Raw genomic sequence first — 21,471 nt, forward strand, 5'->3', positions numbered from 1 at the left:
ACTTTCTTATATTAAATATAGGCAGCAGCTATGTAGAACCAGATTCTCTTTCTTTGACATTTATAACCCGACATTCACGTTGCACAACAGTACAAGATATTCTGCCTCTTAGCACATTGGAAAGTTACATTTTCTAATTAACACATCCCATATTACTTATTCTGACAAGTATGTGCATCTAGAGATGAAAATAACATTTTACTAATAATCATACCATCAATATTCCATCACAGTTAAATTCTACTACCAAGACATTACATACGACTTTATCATCTTTAAAGCCTCATTCTACTCTATGAGCACTAGTGTCAGTGAAATGCTGATGCGGGCAGCCTTTTGATCAATATGTTATGGTTACACTGCAGAGGAGATGCCAGCAAGCACTGAATAAGTTACAAAAGGAAGCTTTCACGCTTTAGAAGACTACTTGTACTAAGGTTTCCATTCACCATACTGTTAACATTGTAAGCTCAATTCAACCCAGTGTAAGGGCTGTGCCAATGAATCAAGTTCCTACTCACACCAAGCCTGAAAATGTCCTCATGCTGGTTTAAGTTGCAATTTAACAGCTTTAACTACAACACGTGTGTTTTGATCTTTAGTGTTAAAATGCAGACTAACTGATCCAGTACTGCTTTGCTGCACAGATACAGAGGACTGCCAACATGCAGCGTGATGGGGGCAGAGGGAGAACATCCAACTGTTTTCACAAACGCCCTACTTGGACGTACTGTTATGTCACCTCAAGTGTTATGTATCTGGTGACCTTGTGCGTTCAGCTTAGTCACTCATATGGGGACATGTCTCCTTGACAGATACACTGAGATACACTGTCGCTTACCTGCACAGGATATTCCAAAGGATTCTGAAGCATGCCCATTTGGCTGAAAATAATAAATTAGCGCTTAGCCCCATGGCATTGTCCTTATTAAACTGGAAATTCTCTCCCACACCAAGAAACAGAAAAATGCTGCTCCCATGCCAGACTTCTATAAGCTTCTGCATTCCATAGTAGTCAGGTGGAAAAGCACCTCCAGTAAACACAGAGTGACACCCACCTGTGTTTTACAATGGAGGTATTAGCTACATGCTACAATACTCCTCTTTTTGGTTGTTTTGTGGTTGTTTGGGTGGTTTTTTTCCCCATTAATGCATTCATTTTAATAGCACCTTTAATGCAGTTTTGATGCATTAGTCCACTGTGGCACAAATCTCTAGAAAAATCAATTCTTACTGGAATCCACTTGCAGAGATTACTGCAAAATCCGATTCTAAAAACTCTGCTTTTGCTGATTGAATAAAAACAATCAAACATTGCACATGCCAGTACACAGAGTTTATAATTTGAATATCTAATCACCAACTAGAAATACTGTAAATAGCAAAACATTTAACTGGGATTCAAGCCTTTTTGTCCCCTGTGTAAAAAGCTGGGAAACGTTATTTCTTTGTGCCAAAAGATGAGTGTAATGGAAGGTAAGTTTATACTCAAAGACAGAGAACTCTTACAGAAAAGTCATTTCAGACCACAGGCAATATAAAGTAATCAGGAACTGTAACATAGTCTTCGATGGATTTATCAATGAAAGTACTTCTAAGGAGGAATTATAATAAAATTTTAATGATTAAATATTTAGAATAGAGACCCAAAGATTGTACAAAGACTAGAGAAAATTTTCCTCATTCTTCTTAAGAGGATCTTTGGGTTTTGTGGATTCCTCTTGAATTCAGACAAATTGTGCCTAAGCTACAAAAAGCTCCCTGTATGTTTAGGAAACATATAAATGAGCTTATATTTCTCATGCTCAAATTACAGAATGGGCAAGTAGGCAATAACCAAATGATTTTTCAAGCACCGTATTTAAGAATATAAACGCATTTCTTCTCTAGATTTTAGGGGCCTTATTTGATAAATTCACACCATAAACACAGCTTCCTGTTATAGAGAACTGCACCCTGGCACGAAGATAGAACCTGCAGAACTGTTTAATAAATTCCAGAGCTCTGTTCCCTTGGCAGCCTCTCTGGGTTCCAGTCTGCTTACTCCCCCCAGCGCTCTGACTACCTGTACCACACAGCATCAAACACAGCAAATGCCGCTTTGTAATTAGGGAGGTAGACCCAGGGCTGCCAGGATGGTCATGCTCTCACCTGTGTTTGTTTTCAGATTCTAATTTTTCTGTAAGAAGGGGAAGAATGGGAACCTGATTTACTACAACCACACCACCATCTCTGCTACCCTTACACATATCTCAAAATGTTCTAAATGTGCTCCTGATGAACTCCAGCTAATGTATGCACGAGAGACACGTTCAAAAAAGCTGCATGTCACAAACAACCAGTTAGCAGGAATTTCAGAAGGGTTTCACATGTCAGAGTATTTCATATTTTTTCTTCTATGACGTAAGAGTCACCTCAAAGAACAGCGTGGAGAAAAGATGCTCCTTAGCTGAGGCCTTGTATATAAACCTTTAAAGCAAAGCTTATACTGGCTAATTTACAGCTCCTTTAAAATACAGTTTACAATGACACAACCTTAACTACAGAATCATAAATAGCTATATTAAAATAACAGTGCTACCTTTTGCTGCCTGTATTTATAAAATGTGACCTTACTAAAGTGACTAGGTTTCTATGCGTTTGGCAAATATTGTTGATATAAAGGATCAGTTGTTTTGGAACAGGAACCATGCATGATTCCCCCCATTTGAAAGATACATTTTTTCAAATGTATCTTCAAGACAGTGTCATGGAATATGTTTTTATATTTAGCAATAAATGTTTTCCACCTACTATATTTGGCATCCATTTATCAACTCTTTTATGTCAGCCATATTTTAATTAGGAAAACCACATGCTGAACTGTGTTAAGTACTACTGTAACTTGTAGCAGTTCCATTATTACCCTGTAAGCAGATTTCCAGTGTCTAAGTAAAACCTAAGCAACATTTACAGTTACTCATATTCCAGCAGAACACCTTTGAAAGGATGCAAACCCCTAAACTACCAAATTTATCGGACACCATCACACAAGCAGGTAAGCACTAAGTCGGTGGTTAGTTAATAAAAATAATATTTTAAGTTCCCAGTGCAAATCACCATACATTTGAATTTGTCACAGCCTGGTACCTGCCACTCAAGGAAACAGAAGTCAATTTTCAGAGAAGAACCCAAATTGTGTCCCATGTTTGGCACTTCAGTCTCCAGAAATTCCATGAAAAAAGATGAAACTCAGCAAGCTACTTCCAAATTTAATCAAGTCTGTCTGGCAGCAACTATAATGAAATGAAAGCTAGTACTTGCTTAAATGGAAGAGTTGCAGCAAAGACTACTTTTAATATAAAGATACTACTAATATTTTATACAGACTACTATATTCTGTACAAAGATTTAACACAAGCACCAAAAAATTACCAGGATTTCTGTGTTAATCTGTATATTGTTCAGCAGAATCTTTACCTGGAAGCATCTTAAGTAAATTTTCCAATGAACCAAACTAACCTTTCACTTTGAAAAGCAAGAAATGCTGGATTAGGTACAGACTTTTCAAGACTGTAGTTTCTGTGCTGATGTACAGCTATAGCTTTATTATTCTTATTCATCCTTCCTGGAATGAAGTTTCAATTAAACAGTATTTATTAGAAGTGCATACTTCTGACCAGATCATATATTTCAGTGTCATGCTCGGGTTGAGAGTGATGCAATAGTGAAATTCGATTTCCAGAGATGATCATCTCTCAATCTCCCTGGTATTCCGAGGGAACATAAGGACACCGGACAAAATATTTCTAACAGTGTAGTCTGCAGAAAGACTATGTGACGATCCCGTATCTCCACCAAGAAGGACCTACACCCAAGCCACATAAGCTCCACCTACATCCTTGTGCCTTGCGCTTCCAACTAACTCTTGCCAGATTTTTCACTTTGGTTTGTATTTGAGGCACAAGCCTCTTTCCACTGGTAAGACACAAGGACACAGAATTAAGTTTTTCTGAGCAGAGTTCTAAAGCTACAATCCTGCAAACATCTACACCCTTGGCCTTTGACAATACACTTATCCAAAATTTAACCTACGTTCAACAACTTTCCAGACCATCGCACATTACAAAAAACAGAAATAATAAAAAAATCGTAGTGTTTTCAAACACACCAAAAAATAGCTTGCCTTGGCCTCCCCCGACCCTCAAATAACATGCATGTTTACCCGAAGTGCAATGATGGCTTATACAGACACGATCTAGCAGGCCTACACAGAAGCTTGTCATCACTAGAACAAAACCCACCTCAGAACGGCAAAGATTCAGAGGGTTCATATTATCTCACTTGTAGTGAGAGGTAAAACCTTCAGCTGCAGAAAATGCAAAGCTTTTGTGCCTTTGAAGTTAAGAAACAAGGCAATATTCCTTCTTTCATCTGAAGTAACTCAGTGTGGATGATAAAAGTAACATGAAAACAGAATCTTTTTTTTTTTCTTTTCCAAAATAGTTTCAGTAACTTGCCTTGGAGATCTGGGAACTATGAATTGCATACTTATTCTCAGGATGCCAAAATTTATTGAATGTAGATTTGCCAGCACCCTACCAAGACGAAGATGAGGTTGATAAGATCACATGAAAGAGTTCTTGAAAGTTTATTTTCTTGAGATTAGTGGCGCATTAATATGCAAAGCAAAATTAAAACTGAAGGCTCAACAAAAGTAACCAAAAAAGCCACCAATTTACAGCAGTATCCAGTGTCCGAAATGCAGCAGAAATAAAGGTGCTGAAAGCCAAATTGAAGTGACAAACGCATAGACACACGGCAGCCCATTTCAACCCTTAATTGTAATCAATAGGAATGCACTGTTTTACAATACAGTTTTAGTATAGCAATCCCACACAGAGCCACTGAATAACAATCAAGTATTCTCCTGAAAATGCATTATTTACTTAATCCCAAGAGAGGAAAATGGACAGAACCCAAACTACATAGCGCACTACTCTTACACCCAAAAGGTTCTGAGAGTAAACCCTTACAGGGAGCCCCAACTATATCAATAAAATTCCACCTTCACAGAACAAGAAAACCAGGATCCACAGTGTTTGTAACATGCTAGTACGTGAAGAGAGAACACAAGTTAAACAGTTGCTAAATTAAATTGGGAAAATAACATGCCTGTGTTTTAAAGATGCAAATACATCTCTATGGAAGCAGAGCATTTTTTTCCTTTTTTTTTTTTCCCACAAAAAATAACATCTTCCATATACCATACTATCAAAATCCGACAGACTATCTCAAAATACTAAATGGATAAAGCCATACTAATGGCTAAATCCATTAATCAAAGAAAAGCAACTGTTAAAAATATTAAACATGATGAAATTGAGGTATTACTTTATTAATGTAACAGAAGTTGTCAGTCACATAAGAAAGACATGAATAAAAATAAGAGCAGTTTCTTCTTGACGCTTCTCAGTTGGACTTGCTTTCCAGTCATAACTCTCAGAAATTTTACTCATCTGGACTAATTTTTTCCAAAATAGGATATACTGACTTCAGCCATTAATACAGGACATCAAGAAATAAAGCATTTCCTTAAATTAGAAATTGGGCAGAAAGGTAGCCTTTGCATAAGCAGCATGTTTATAGGAAGAATATCCTGTATTATTTCATTGAACAGCACTTTCCTTAAAATAACTTTAATGCCAAAAAGTCATGCATCCAGAGCTTAGGAAGTGCCAAAAGTAAAGGCTGAGGAAGATAACCTAAATTCTGGCATTTTTTAACTTCTGAATACTTGACTTTGAAACTTGTATGCTTTAAAAATACAATGTATGCACAGTTCTACATATGTATTATTCAGCCAGTAACGTATCAGAGATATCACAAAACATTTTTATGTCATAAATTTAATGTCATAATAAAAAAAAATAAGCAGATACCTGTTTTGCAGTCTTGTGTGTTCCTTGAGTCACCCTCTTTGTTTTTCCACCAGATTGCCATTTCGATTTTCCTGTGGAAGAAGAAACTGTTTAAATCAACAATACAGCATTCTAAAACGCACACATCTCATCTTGCAATGCACTGATATGGGTACAATTTATGAGTTAAGAGGTTTGTAAAATTGTGTATTCCAAATGTATATTCCACAGTTCAGAATGTGGATAATGCCAGAAGACACACAGAAAATGAAAAAGATTACAAAGAAAGGCAAGAATTACAGACTTCATTAAACAAAGATAACACACCTTTAAGTGCTCAGTGCCTCTGAAAATCACATCATTACAATCTACAGATCCAATATGACACTAGTTTTCTATTTAGATTAAAAAAGTCTGCTCTTGAATGATTGTTTAATCAGATATTACAGAATTAGAACAAATAATATCTTTCTTAGGAAAAACAAATGCAGTAATTTAGTTTTTCTCAAACTGTTCAAACAACCTACCAGTAGATCTAGGTATTTTCTGCCAAGAAAGATGGGTAAAAACAGAATTTAGGACTGGATTTAACCCACCTACATTTAGGTAGCCAAAGGAAGAGAGAAAAACATTCACAGAGCATGAGTCAGTCCCCTGAAGATCTGAAATGCCTTCTCAAACGTACCTGTCTCCTTCCACTGCTTATACAAACTGACTTTAGCAACTATGCTTCAAATCAGTTTAAATTCCCACAGTCAGAAAGGATGATTTCAGGCCTCAGTGCTGTGGTGCTGGTAATTTCTTAACTGATTAATGAGTTATCTTTGCATAGATAAAGTTGTGTTACCCTAGACCTAACTGACATGTTTACATTTCATCTTTGAGATTTGCTATGGGGTAATTAAAACAAAAAGATTTTAAAGTTCTATTCCTACAACTTAGCATCTAACTTGCACAATGTGAAACTCACAGGATCCAATTACCAAAAACGTAAGCAAGTTAAGACAAAACACTAACTAAGGCAAGAATACTCTCCAGCACAGATTATATCTAAGTAAAAGTTTCAAGATTATTTAGCTGGATGAAGCCAAGCAAATAAATGTATTAGTTAAATATAGTTCCTTCCTAGACCATGAAGATCATTCTTGAATTTCAGAATTGTCCAGTTGAGTTTTTAACAGTTCTTAGGCCAAGTGCCCTAACACAGTCCAGCTGTTTTACATTGCTCTGGTTATGTAAAGCAGCTGTAAACCTGTCTTAATCAAGCAGTTGTACAGCTGGTTTGCATCATTGGCTATTCCAGGGAACAGGGCCTTTAATTTTAAAACAAATTAAAAATTATTTGCTTGATAATTCATTTTTAAAATGCTGCATTAGCCAAAACAACAGGTACAAATTAATATATTGAACTCAATTTAGCAGAATTCAGGAAAAAATTTGATTCAACTACCGTACGTATAAAAACTTCCTATTCACTAAAAAGCTTAAACTGCAGGTCGGTTCCAGGTCCCAGTTATGATAACTGAAATATCCCGATCACCAAAATCTCTCTTCTGACATGATTTACATTCTGCAAAGACAAGATTTTGAATGCAATGGCATACAGAACTTGCACAGTGAAAAAGCTTGCAAAAAAATATGGGTATGTTAAAATTAAAAAAGGGCCAGATGAACACACAAAAAAAGTTGCAGTCTCTTTAGATTCTACAAAAACTAATCCATCACCTAAGAGTGGGGAAATGTCTGAACAAGTCCCCTGTAAAGACAAAAATCAAGTTTTCAGGCACTTTCTCTAAAAGGCAGACATTTAGATAAAGTAAAACTTTAAATACCAGGTTTTGCAAACTTACAACCAAATAGTGTGTGGCAAGGACTTATTTTTTCTGAAGGTATATGGGCCAAAAACTTTTTTATTTCAACAGCAGCCATATTTCCGAGCTTTATTATTCTTTTTCTTTTATAAGTGCCTCTGGTTCTTAAAAGGCATCTTCCTTTCTGCTTTTGTCCTTTTATCTTCACAAGTAGTGACAACACAAGAGCACTGCTCAATGGTTATGTGTATGTTCAGTGACTACCAGGGTGTAACTATACAATACTAGCATTGCTATGAGATGCACAAGCACTCAATGACATATGAAGGGCATTACCTGCTAGGAATTTACTGAATTTTAAGAAAAGAACAATAGCAACCAAAGATGATAATCTCATTAGCTATTAAGTTGCCAATGTGAAATATACAAAGTAGCAAAGTTTTGCAGCATTCAGGGACCTACAGTCATATTTTACACTTGAAGTCCATTTCCTCTCTCTCTGGTAATTAAGTATGAAGCACACAGAGTTTATGATTTGTGAAGACTTCCTGTCACAAAAAGCTGAGGTGCTACTATCTCCAAAAAAGCACCACTGATAAATTATTTTCAAAAGCTATAATTTATACTAACAGTCTCAAAAAATCACCCCTCTCATCTCTCTCTCGGATAGTTTTACTATGAGAAATGTGGGAATCACCTTTAAATTTAGTAATTAATAGCCGCCCTCATTTCTATTCTCACCATGGCAGAGATCAACTGCGTATGTTGTTTCAGTGCCTTTGGCACTGTTCATCATCACACCTTCAGCAGGAACGATAACAATTTTTGCTTGTATTTCTTTTCATCTCCCTGAATGAATCGGGGGATACAAATGGGCAAGCTTTCTGTTGTTTTCCGCCAGCTCTTATACTCAGTGTGATAAATCCAGTTTGTCACATCTCTTCTTCCATATTATCTATAAAACCTGTAAAACAGTCAGTCTACGTTACAGTGCCATTGCTACATATAACCAGTCTGTACACCAGAATCTATTTTACTAGCCCAAACTGGGGCAATTGTCCATCCTAAGAAATATTTTTGCAAAAATGAGGCTTGGATAAGACCTGGTTGTCCGAATCTCATTGAAAGTAAGGGAGAGGCACTCGCCTGGGGCAAGCAACCAGATGAGACTAATTATTTTTGACCCCTTAATTGAGGAAGCGTATTGAAGTTTCTAATATTATTATAACCCATATCTTTTTAAAAATTTGTAGAGCAGTAGTAGATATGATTTTTCTAGCTGTACAGTGCTAAGCATCTGGAGTGACTGCCTTCAAGCATGGATAACCAAAATTATCCATATTTTTCCACCTCCAGATTGAATTACAGCAATATATTTTTGCATAAAATTACTTTTACAAATCACTGACACTGCCTCATCCAGAATATAATGGCCCTGTATTCACCTACCATGGCTTCCACTCATTTCAGTGAAACTGAAGGTTTGAAACTTACGAGCCCTAAAGGGTACCCTTCCCTTCATGTTATATTCTGCCAGTTATAACCAGATCCAATGTTGTTAGGGCTCACACACAATGTTTTCAGTCATGACTCTTACAACTTCCTTACTTGGCCAAAGAGAGCCAAGTTTCCTGACTTTCATCACATACTGCAAAACCTGTTTGCTCCATCAAGCTCTGGCTAAAGGAGCAGATTATACTGCAGGCTCCCCAAAGTGTGCCAGGTACCTTTCAAGCAATAAAATATGTTTCCTTACCCTGAAACGCTTCATCCACAAATGAATTCTATATGGCGAGAGCCCAGATGATTTTAAGCAAGTAGGAAATAAGAAAGGAACCGTTGCAAATACAAGATTTTCCATTTTTTTGACGCATCTCTTAAAGTTCCAAAGGTATGTTAACTTCTATTAACATTTATATGTCAAGCCTCTGGGATGTCTTACCTATCACTAATATCATAGCTGAAATTTTGTAGTAAGATTTGTGTAGTGCTTATCTGCATGCAGTGCCTCTAATTTCATACTAGGCATATAAAATAATTACAAAGAAAAAATTCTGAAAACGTCTATTAGAATGATCACAGCTTTTCAAGGTGGGCAAGAGCAAAGTGACTGCGATAGGCAGTGGCCATAGGTTTGGAACGCAAATTTAATTCTGGAGACAGAATATCAGACTAGTGAATTTTTCACAGTTAAAGACTCTCCTCCTAGGACACAAAGTCAACTGTGCTATTAGTTAGTCTATCCAATAGAATCTGCTGCATATTAATGAATTCTGTGAACAAATATTTTAATTTTAATACCTGAAATGTGTTAACAATCACTATCTCTTCTAGACCACTGCCACTATGTTTTGTATTTTCTCATGTTGTTGATCTGTATTCATAACTAGAATTTCAGATCTGACATAACAAGGGTGCATGCTGCTCCAAAACATGTAACAGAAGTGCCACATGCCATTTCAGAAATCTCTCTCATTTTTAAGGAAATATTCCCAATTGCCAGGAACTATCTATTTCCATTAAGGAATCTGAAGGTTTTGGCTACAATTCTTTTCATTATTGCTTTTTTACTCATATCCTCTATATAAAATACACAAGTCTTTCAGAGGAAAAATTAAATGGTAAGGAGGACACAATCACACAATCCTTAAAGGAAATAGAAAAAGAAAGGACACAAACTAAAAAAATTAACCCAGCATTTTAATTTATCAGCCCTCTCTAACACTACCACTAGTAATTGCGAATGCCCGTACCTTCACTGTTTCTGCAGAAAAAAAAATAATCTGATAATGAATAGCAGTATATAATACAAAATGTTAAATCGCACACTGCTACTGCCAAAGCAATACCTCTGAACATTATGAGCAGAAGAAACTGCCCAAAGACAAAATTCTGCTTTGTACAGAAGAGTTGCAGGATTGGCTCAGGCAACCTGAACCTTTGGTCTGATTTACACAACTCCTGAACGAGTTAGAACTGTCCTAATTCATAATATTGCTGTATCATTCCTCAGGGACAAAACGCACATTGAAAGCTCAGCATAAAATGAATCAGAGCTCACTGACACCAACATATATACCCTCTATGCCAAGACAAGGGTCAAGTGGTAAAGGATCTGGCTCTGCCAGACTTTCATTAGCCACAAGTTCCCTTCCACAGGGAAATTTTCCATCAGGCAATTATCATCAGATTCTTTGTATTGTGCAAAAAGGTCAGGCTATGATTTAAAGAAGAATTTTTAAAAAGAAGAAATCACCAGTGACAAAAAGTTTAAAAATTACAATGGTGCTAATACAACCAAAAGAAGGAAATGAATATACCTACTTAGATTTTAATTATCATACGTAACAACTATTTAATGAAGGCTAAAAATTCACTTTTACATTCATTCTTCATGTTTTGTTAGAAAACGTTAGAGCAAACATTCATCTACAACTCACACTCATTTTTAAGGAAAAAAATCTTACTTGAAAGTTTCTAAAAGAATATCATAAGCAAGGTAGTATTAAAAAATAGACTCTTCAAACAGAAATTGAACCAACTCACAAGTAACTCAAAAATACTCTTAGAAATATACTCCATGTTCCTTTCGCATATACTCATTCATATTACTACCTTGCCCAAAAGTGTAATTCAGAATCTATAAATACTTTGGGCCTCAATTCTATTCCGCTTAAGTGACATATATGACTAGTCCAATAATATCAATGGATCTATGAAAATACTCAAGACCATGCAGGCAAATGTAAGACTAGCAGATAGATAAGTGCATCTTCTGGAGACAGACGTAAACAAAGCTGTCACAAGAACACACAACTGGCCCACTTAAGAAACCCACATATTCATGATAATGCAGTCGCATGTAGGTTGCAAGCTGGGAGGTACGCACTCTACTTGGTCAGATTATGCTCAAATCTTAAATTATTTCCATTTTCTCTTCCTACATGTAGCTAACAAAGATTCACAGTACGTTTTTCTGCTGACCAGCTAGTGCTTACTAAAAATGCCACTATACAAAATGTACTAAGATGGCTGGGACAACACTGAAGTAAAAGGATCAGAACATGAAACCAGAGCTTGTAAATGTGGACAACTGTAATTAGATTTTGGATGTTTAGCTGACAAACATAAATTAACCACCATTCTGCCTGCAACTGTTCAACAGAAGTACAGCTATGCCTTTGAAACTGAATGCAATTTCCTTAAATTGCACCTATACAAATGTCCATGTACAAACATCTGAATAGGTTTTCAAGCAACACTTTGTCTTCTGTGACTTTAGACTTTTCAGCTTTAAAAAGAAAAAAAAAAATCACAAATGCATCTTAATGCATAAAGCAAGCCAAAGACATTTTAAACTTTGCATCAATTTGCTTCAAATATAGGGTTAATTTTCTTGTAACTTAGTGTCCTGGTCTGAGTGACACAGGACTAATTTCTCTTCCAATGCCTGGGAAAACTGCTCTTTTAAAAGACTCTAGCATCTGAATTTGTGAAAATATTTACTTTATAGCCAGCTATAGTATGTGGGTTTCAAGGTCTCGGTGTTTTTCAGTTTGTCAGGCGTGGGGATGAAGAGGAGCGAGCATACCTGGGCACTTGACCAAGCTGTCCAACAGGATTATTTTATACCACGAATATGACATTCAATATAAATTAGAACTTTTAGGCACTCCCGCCTAAGTCTCAAAAGCAGCAGCACCTGCACAGGGACATGTGAGCTACAAAAATATTTCAGACGAAGTCCTCAAAAACAGCATTCTGTCATCTGGAACAGCTTGAGCTGTATAAAAATTTAAGTCAGTTCCTGGCTTCTTAAGGCATCATACCACAAGAGAATATTACAACAGTAACAAAACTGTTCTGACGCCTTGTATTATGGAAAACTGTCCCACATACCACCTTCCTTAAAGATTCTTCACAGATGTTTACCAAAGACTGAAGTGATACCAAAAGAAACTTCCAACCATTTGTTTCAGAGCACAGAGAGCAATTTGTTGGACTGTTCTAAGCCATCCCTACAGTTCTGAATTCCCAAGTTACAAGACATGAATTTAAGACAACATTATATTACACAAGTATCTTGATAATGTCAGCAAGACAGAGCAGTGTTAAATGTTACAGACAAAATGAAAACAGTTTTTAATCTGTCACTGTGAAGGTTTTATAAAGCGATCTGTCAACTGCAGGGTGCACTTAGGAAAAAAGCTTTAAAATTATACTATGGTTATTAAGCATTGGAACAGGCTGCCCAGGTAAGTGGTTGAGGTACCATCCCTGAGAGTTTTTAAAAGACAGGCAGACATAGTGCTTAATGATATGGTTTAGTGATGGGTTTTGTCACAGTTACCTTGATGGTTGGACTAGATGACCTGAAAGGTCCCTTCCGACCTAGGCATTTCTGTAATTCTAGGTACACTAAAAATAAACATTTATTTTTTTGTAGAGGAATTCTATGTAAGAAATATGTTTCCAAGCAAGCACCTCCAGAGGACAAAGGGACCGAAGCGGAAAAAGCTGGTGGCAGACTGTTGAATACATACCATCATCCTCTTTGTTTTCCAGTGGAACACTCCATGCAATTAGGTTCCTTGCTGTACGTCCCTCTTCTGCAACTATTTTCCGCACTTTGTCATGGCTATTAGAGCGTTGGAAGGAAGCCTGAAAACAAGAAATACAAGTGATGGAAAAAAAAAAATATAAATTTTTGTTTTGATATATTAATTTCATCCAATATGTGCATTCAGTACCCTAATCCAGTGGGTACTGAATTTTCCTCAAATATCCGAAACAGGTGTACTTATTCACTTTCACAACAATTTTTCTGCATGACAACCAGACTGATTCATCAACATGACATGAGAGTTACTACCCAGCCCTCAGTATGTGTACATCTACACACCACCCATTTTTAACCTCCGTTGAATTGATTGTCAGTGCTGCTAGAGCATAACAGCAGACTTCACAAATGTTTTAGTCACCTTGTGTTAATTAGAAGTAATTATTCAAGATAAAAGCTGCATGAAACCAAAATACATATGTTAGCTGACCGAACAGAGCCTGGAGAAAGGCACGGGATTTATTGGAATTGTCTGAAAAGTATGAAAACCCCAGCTCTCTTTCACTGAGAGGACAAGAAATCAGGAAGTATTTCCTGGCAAATAAAGTTAGCTGTTATTACTAGAAAGCTACAGCTGTTCAAAGACAGAATGAGAGGCCCTGAGGATGAACTTCATTTACCTAATAAGCATATTGCTTTGCACTTGCAAAATACACCATCTCAGACCTTTAAGACTGATTAAGAAATACTTGTATCAAGTGACAAACGTCAATTAGATAAAATCTTGCCTCTTCTACAGCATACCAAGTTATTCCTCAGAAAATAATTTGAAACAAAGCCAAACTATATACTGTAATGCTAAATTTATGTACCATGATAGCACAAAACTGCTGACCAAGTTATCTTTAAACACTGGCAAACTTAACCACAAAGAAATTACATAAATCTAAACATTATTTCAGGCACAAACAGACTGATTTTCTATAGTAAAAATCAGAAGATGCATTTTTCCTCTTTTTGTTCTTACCATCACATGACTCAAGCCTGCAACCACTTTGTTTTATAGTACTAGTACATACTTAGAAAGAAAATACAGTAAAAATTAATATAGCAGATTAGTAGCTATAATTTATTAAGTTGGTAGGAAACACAAAACAAACGAGAAACTGCTTTTACTTCAATGCTTATATAGTAGTATTTAACTTAGGTTTCTCTCATTCCAGATGTCCTCGATTGCTTGTTTCAAAGCCACAGTGTGCCATCTAGTGCTCCACTGACCTACCTAGAGATATCACCATGTAAAACAACAAAAACAAAGACAAAAAGAAGTCACTGCTGTATTGGAAAACCTAGGGAAATAAATAAAGCAAATTATATATTTTGGCCCAAAGAAAGCAAAGCAAAGCACATAAAAAAACAGGATCTGTACTACACTGGTTCTAGTCTACCCGTATTCTATATAACTAATTTCCTATTCTCACTAGGAATTTGGAGTAAGAGTGACCATTTCTGCTGAATCAAGTTTGGTTTGGCATTTTAATCCCTTGTTGCTTAACAGTACACTTTCTATCATCGGTCTAAGAGTCAAAGATCCACAAATGTCACATAACTGTTTTAAAAACACTTTAAACTACTGTAAAAGCTCCCAATGCAAATACGTGTGGTAGCCTACATCAGAAGAGAGTCAAATAATTTTAACTTAATCACCTATGAAACATGTCTGTCTTACAAGAAGAACGTCCAGGCTACATTTTGCATTAATTTATTTTCAAATCTTCAAAAAAGACCCAAACACTCACCATAGCTGGAAGTAAAGCTAATCTATGGCATCCCCAACTGCCAAAACCAAAGTAAACAAATACATCTTTCCTCATTTACTGCATCTTTTCTTTCAAATTCTCCACCAGCAGACAGTGTTCACTCAGCATCATCTATGTAATATTTAACTATAGCTTTCCTACAGCACAAACCCACTCATTCTTGCCATACACAGAAGATTTGGAAACCATTTGAATTTTTTTCTTCCCTATTATTTTTTATGCTGTTTTTATGCTGTAATGTTCCATTTCATCCTTCATCAGTCTTCCACGCTTACCATCCCTATTCCTTTAATCTTTTTTATCATGTTTTCCAGATCTCAGATTTCAAGTTTTCTGAATCTGAACACTTAGGGTTTTCTCTTCCAGATTGTCTCCAACTGATTCACACGTGTCTTTGAAATACAATGTCCAAAAGCAGATACAAATACTTCAGTAAAGCCTTTCTCAATGATAAACACTGTGGACAGGTTATTCACGTCTTACAGATGATATTCCCATTTAATCATCTCAAAATGATGATGGGTATTTTTTTGCAATATGATACTACCTTTTCATCACTAATGATATAACACATATGTCATAACATATCACACATAAATTAGCACAACTTATACAGTCACAGAATAACAAAGCCTGGAAGGGACCTCTGCAGGTCTAGTCCAATCCCCAAGTCTCCATCCCCTGGTCAGAGCAGACCCAACTCAAATATATAATATATCATAATAAGAGATATATAAAATACATATATATAATAGATATAAGCAGAATTTCTCTTTTGCACCTGCGACCCTCTATAATCCCAAGGTTCCTTTATGAACAACTGCTGCTAAGACAGTTGTTTTCCATCCTTATTTCTGGAGGTCATTACTCCCATGTAAGTGTAAAACTTTGCATTAGTCCACACCAAACTGACTTGTAAATTATTTTGTCTATTTTTTTTACAAGCCAGAAAAGCTTTTAAGGAAAGCAGAAGTATCTCAACATGACATCTCCAAGTACTTTATATCATGAAACTGGAGTCTGACTTAAAATTCTTGTCTCTGTAAGTTAGATGTCAGTCAAAAGAAAACAACAAACCCTTAAAGGAGGTCTTAACAGGACACTTAGCAATAGTGAAGTGTACAGCCACAAAGAAGTGCAAACTATTGTGCCAAAGGCCATACTGCGTACCAACATGGTCTTTGCATTTGACTAGACAAGAGCAAGCTTTAATACCCTCCTTCATACGAGTGAAGTGATACCGATGCATAGGTTTTCGACAACTTCCTCAACCTGACCCCTTCCCTATTTGCTACTCCATTATCCAAAGAAGTTACCTTCTTCAAAGTGCTCTAGATACAATCATTTAGGTATGTTGCATGTTAGGTAAAAGGAGTGACTACAAATTTGTTTAGCCTTAAATAGAAGATTTTTGTTATTTAGTCTGTACTGCTTCTTTGCATGGCTATGAATATTAAAGGACCTTTTATGAGGATTCTTGATTTAGTGGTGTTCATAGTATAAATATACTGCTGTAAAAAAACCCACCAATTTTATCCATTGCATTCTCGAAGAAAGTTAATTCAGTTCTAACCTCAGCTACATCAAAGAACACCACCCTATTACTGTAACCAAACATTATGGTCCTACACTAGAGCACAGGTTGGATGAAAAAAGATTAAAATGGGAATCAGCTGAAACAAATGTCCTAAAGTGCGAAAAACCTATATGCTGACAGAACTGGAAATGACGCAAAACCAGAAGAAATACTCGAATTTCTTCCACAGTAAAATTCATTTTTGAAGGTTTCTCATCTTGGCATTAATAAATTAAAGTCATTCATTTTCTAGAATCAATACTTTCAGAGAAGGTACAAATGAAATGATTTATCAATGAATTCCAACATGAAAAATCAGTTTTTCTTGCAGCAGGAAAAACCCTACCCCGCTGTTACAGCAGCTGAATGTCTTACCATCGTGTTATAGCCTTCCTCCACATCAACAGGCTCACTTATTACATTTTTGGATGACCCCATTGAGTTTTCATACCTGTGTCAAAATAAATGCAATCAATTATTTTCACTTAATCCACTTTTAAAATTAATTTTAGCTTCTTAGCAGCATTTAGGTCATGGACATCAGATGAACACAGTAAGGTTTTCAGAAGATTGTTTTATTTGTAAAGTGTTTGCACTGCTCCTTATTAAAAGTAGCCAAAGGCCCAAGAAGAAAAAAAAAGAATAACTTACAGAAAACATAAACATATATGTAGTAAGATAGTAAGCAGTACAAAGAATATTAAAACTTTAAAACAAGTAATTGCATGGACTGCTCTACAATAGTGAATAATAAGCAGAATAATCTTTCCTGTGAGGGAGAGCCAGGCAAGTTGGTTATTAGTTCAAAAAGAAAAATGAATCAGAGACATACTAAGAAATTGGTATCAGATAATTAGTGGTGAAGAAAATAAAATGGAAAACTTCTGTTCTCGTTTTAAAAAAAATGTCATGATTCCTGTAGAAGTCAACTCTAAGAAAGTGAATACTTCAGTCCAGTTTTGAACTACAAAACCATTGCCACAAATGCAAGTGCACACGACTAAATATTTATAGGTTTATCAGAACACTGACAACGATACTGAAATAAAATTAAACCCTCAGCTTCAAGGTTGGCATAAATGCTAGCCAGCTACTGATTAGAGTGCGAACACTCTCCTGCAACAGTTCTTATTCTGAAGAATCAGACGCTAACCAGAAGTTAAAGACACTTCTAAATTATCAGAAATTAGGTAACATAACAAGATTAACCTTTCATCAGATCCAAAGTTGGATTTTGTTGGTCTTTATCAGTAACGATACTGCTTTCAGTGAGCTGTTCACTTGTTCTCATATTACATCTTGTATTCCTCACAAATGGCTGGGTTTTCTAAAAGTAAATAGCCAAAACCTATGTCAACAAACAGGCAGTTGTTAAGATTTGCACTCGTTTGTATCCTTTAAGACAACCTAGTGAGCTTATCAAAACGGAAACGTTCTGCAGTTGGTCAAAGAAGCCAAGTTCTTCAAAACAAATTAAGAGTGTGTTTCAGCATCACTTCAGACATCAGGACAGGCCCAGCATGAGGAGTCCTCAACCACTGAGCTACCTTAGAAAACCGTGGTTTTGCCCACCAATTTAACTCAGTTAGAATCAAGGTGGAATAAAAGCTCAGTACATTGACACGTATTTGGGGAAAAAACCTGAGGGGCCAAGTATTTTCCCAGTACAGGAGGGCATTTGTAAATAATTTGGAAACAAGAACCTGTATTTAGAAAAACACGTAGAGAGGGGAAACCCTACCCCTGAGCAGGCTGCACGACCTACTGTTCTCTCAGCTTTTGTAACCATGATTTTCTCTCCAACAGCAAAGGAAGGCCACCAGTTTAAACTACGAACTCTGTTAATAGCTTTTAAAATGGAAATACTTATACACCTTATAGCAGTTTTTAAGAGTTTACAGTGAATTTCCTCAGAGAGTGTTCCTGTCCCTTCCATACACAGAAGACTAGACAAGCAGAGAAATCTCCCTCAGCCTCAGCAGGTTCCTTCACAGACTCCTTTCCCTGAGGTTTCCTCACAGACCCCACTCACGACGACGGGCAGGGGTGACGCGGGAGACCCTAATTCGGAGGGGCTGGTCCCCTCCACCCGCCGGGCCGAGGCCGGGCTCCCGCGGGGCACACCCGCGGGCTGCGGAGCCCGGCCAACCTCCCCCACAGAGCGAGGCCTAACCCACCGGCCCCGCTCGCCGCCACAGGCTTCCTGTAACAACCAGCCTCACTCCTTCCCCCGGCCCCGCGCAGAGCCGGGCCGGGCCGCCCGGGAAGGCCGCGGGCCCGGAGCCGCCCGCAGGGGCAATGCCTGGGGGCTTCGCGGGGCGGAGGAGGGGGTGAGGGCTGGCCCGCCGCCATCTTGCCCCGCCATCGCCCCGCGCCGCCCTGCCCCGCCGCCGCGCGCCCCTCCCCCGCGCCGGGGCGCGCGGAGCGGCCACTCACGCTCTCCGCCGCGCTGCGCCGTCCCGCCCGCGCGCGTCCCGCCGCGGTGATGTCATCGCATCCCGCCGCCAGCGGCCGCCCGCCGCCGTGTCTGTGGGTACCGTCCCCCCCGCCCCGGCCCGGCCGGCCGCGCATGCGCCCTCCGCGCCGGTGAAGGCAGTGCCCTCACCTTGACCGCCTGGCGGGGACTGAGGTGATGGCAGTGGGTCCCTCAGCACCGAGTCCTCACCCCACCAGTGAGGAGCTGGGAAAAGCGAGAACATCGAGTGTGTGCAGCAGCAGGGCGGGGGAGGGGATTCTGCCTCTCTGCTCCACGCTGGGGAGACCCCCCTGCAGTGCTGCCTCCAGCTCTGGGGACACCAACAGCAGAAGGACATGGACCTGCTGGAGCGGGGCCAGAGGAGGCCACAGAGATGCTGTGAGGACAGGCTGAGAGAGTTGGGGGTGTTCAGCCTGGAGAAGAGAAGGCTCTGGGGAGACCTTAGAGACCCTTCCAGTCCCTAAAGGGGGCCTACAAGAAAGCTGGAGAGGGACTTTTTACAAGGGCATGTAGCAATAGGACGAGGGGTAATGGCTTCAAACTGGAAGAAGGCAGATTTAGATTAGACATCAGGAAGAAATTTTTCTGAGGGTGGTGAGCCCCTGGCCCAGGTTGCCCAGAGAAGCTGTGGCTGCCCCATCCCTGGAGGTGTTCAAGGCCAGGCTGGATGGGGCTTTGAGCAGCCTGGTCTGGTGGGAGGTGTCCCTGCCCAGGGCAGGGGGTTGGAAGTAGATGATCTTTACGGTCCCTTCCAATCTAAACCATTCTATGATTCTATGAAAACGGGAGCTAATCCTGGTGTTTAACACTGGTGAGGTGTGAGCAAGGGTGCTGCCTCTAGCTTGGGCACCATACTTGGAGAAAGATGGGGCTCACGTGGAGAGGCCAGTCCTTTTCTGAGGCCAGGATCTGAGGCCTGGAAAACATGACTTGTGAGGAAATATTGGACAACTTGAATCTATTCAGCCAAAAGAGAAGACAAAAGGGGATGTGAAAGGAGTGTTCAAGCATGTAAAAGCATGGTTGTGAAGAGAAAGAAAATAATCCATTTTGCCCACTGTGACAGGAATGATGAGAAGTAAGAGGCCTAAATTGCAACCAGGACAATTTAGGTTGCTGTCTCTAAAACATTAATACAAAGATTGGAATTGATGGCTTGGGAGGTTATACATGCTTCAGTTGAAGTCTCCAGGAACAGCAGCGCAAACATCTCTCAGAAATGGCACGTATACTTCACTCCATCTCAGCCCAGAAAGCTGAGCCAGGTGGCCCCTGAAGGTCCCATCCAAATCCTTTACACTGACATTGTTCAATAACGAGCTTGTTGATTATTTATCAGGCAGTTGTCTCAGTTTCCACAACTGCCTCTTTGGTCTGTGGCTGAGCTGAGCACCGTGGCACTGGGCCTTGCATCAAATCCTGCTATTCTGGTTCAATGCCACATCGGATACCACATCAGAAGAGTGTCATTTTATAACCTATTTCCTCAGATATTAATAACTGCACTAAATGCAAAGAAGTAGAAAAACAGGTCTGTAATGTCTGCAGAGTCTAAAATACTTCAGGATACTTTGTGCAAGGTGTTACGAAGCAATTAATGAGAATACTCAGAAAGTCATATTTGGGTACTAGTAAAGCAAATTACTGCCATTTTGAAATCCAAACAGAGTATTTGAACCTGATTATCTTAATAAGTAAATTGTTGCTCAATTTTTTCCCTTATTTAAATTCACATGCCAAAATCCAACAACTTTATGGAAGAAGGAAGAATAATCATTGCATGCAGGTCTTTGATGCACTTAACTGTCTGGTATGCAGCTTAAAAAGTTTGCATGCGATAAAAACAATTAGGAGAATATGTCAAAATGGAAGCCTATCTAAATAAAGCTACTGTAAATCCATTCATTCTGAAAGTGTATAAAGCACATGAAAATTAAGGCTTATTCAAGTTGTGCAGTGATTTATAAAACTAAAATGTAGAAATGTCAAGAAATTATAGTAGACACCAGGCAGAAAACTTCACTCACTAGGAATACCTGTTAAGAAACTGCTGTATATGTTGCTGGACAACTGCTCTCCTGCTGACAGTTTAACAGGAAGAGATTTACATTTGCAGCTCTCATAGAGAAGTCATGTGTTGAACGTGACCTTCTAACATTCATTGCTTTGTGACTGAAAGAACAGCTCCAAGCAGATTTGTGAAAGACTTTATGCAATTTGGCTTGAGGGAAGGGGGGGTGTGGAAAACTCAGAAAGTTCAGCACATAAAAAATCTTTTACATAGCATGACTTGTATTCTTATTTAAAAATAGCTTCACTGATACTCTC

The 21,471-nt window shown here is 38.4% G+C and overlaps 1 protein-coding gene across 6 annotated transcripts in view; it reads right to left on the reverse strand.

Moving 5' to 3' along the window:
- Positions 1-19,208, reverse strand: part of SCAPER (S-phase cyclin A associated protein in the ER) — a 163,810-nt gene extending 144,602 nt beyond the window's left edge. For 2 of the 6 annotated variants that reach the window (XM_054213746.1, XM_054213745.1), the window contains exons 1-4: positions 19,104-19,208; positions 17,043-17,118; positions 13,255-13,372; positions 5,922-5,992 (exon numbers count right to left, since the gene is read on the reverse strand). In XM_054213746.1, coding sequence (XP_054069721.1) covers positions 5,922-5,992; positions 13,255-13,372; positions 17,043-17,118; positions 19,104-19,159 — 321 coding nt within the window. In that variant the 5' untranslated portion in view covers positions 19,160-19,208. The other 4 variants (XM_054213747.1, XM_054213749.1, XM_054213748.1 and 1 more) reach the window with 4 other exon arrangements.
- Between the last annotated feature and the right edge of the window lie 2,263 nt (positions 19,209-21,471).

The sequence above is a fragment of the Rissa tridactyla genome, chromosome 9 (assembly GCF_028500815.1).
Source record: "Rissa tridactyla isolate bRisTri1 chromosome 9, bRisTri1.patW.cur.20221130, whole genome shotgun sequence".
NCBI lineage: Eukaryota > Metazoa > Chordata > Aves > Charadriiformes > Laridae > Rissa > Rissa tridactyla.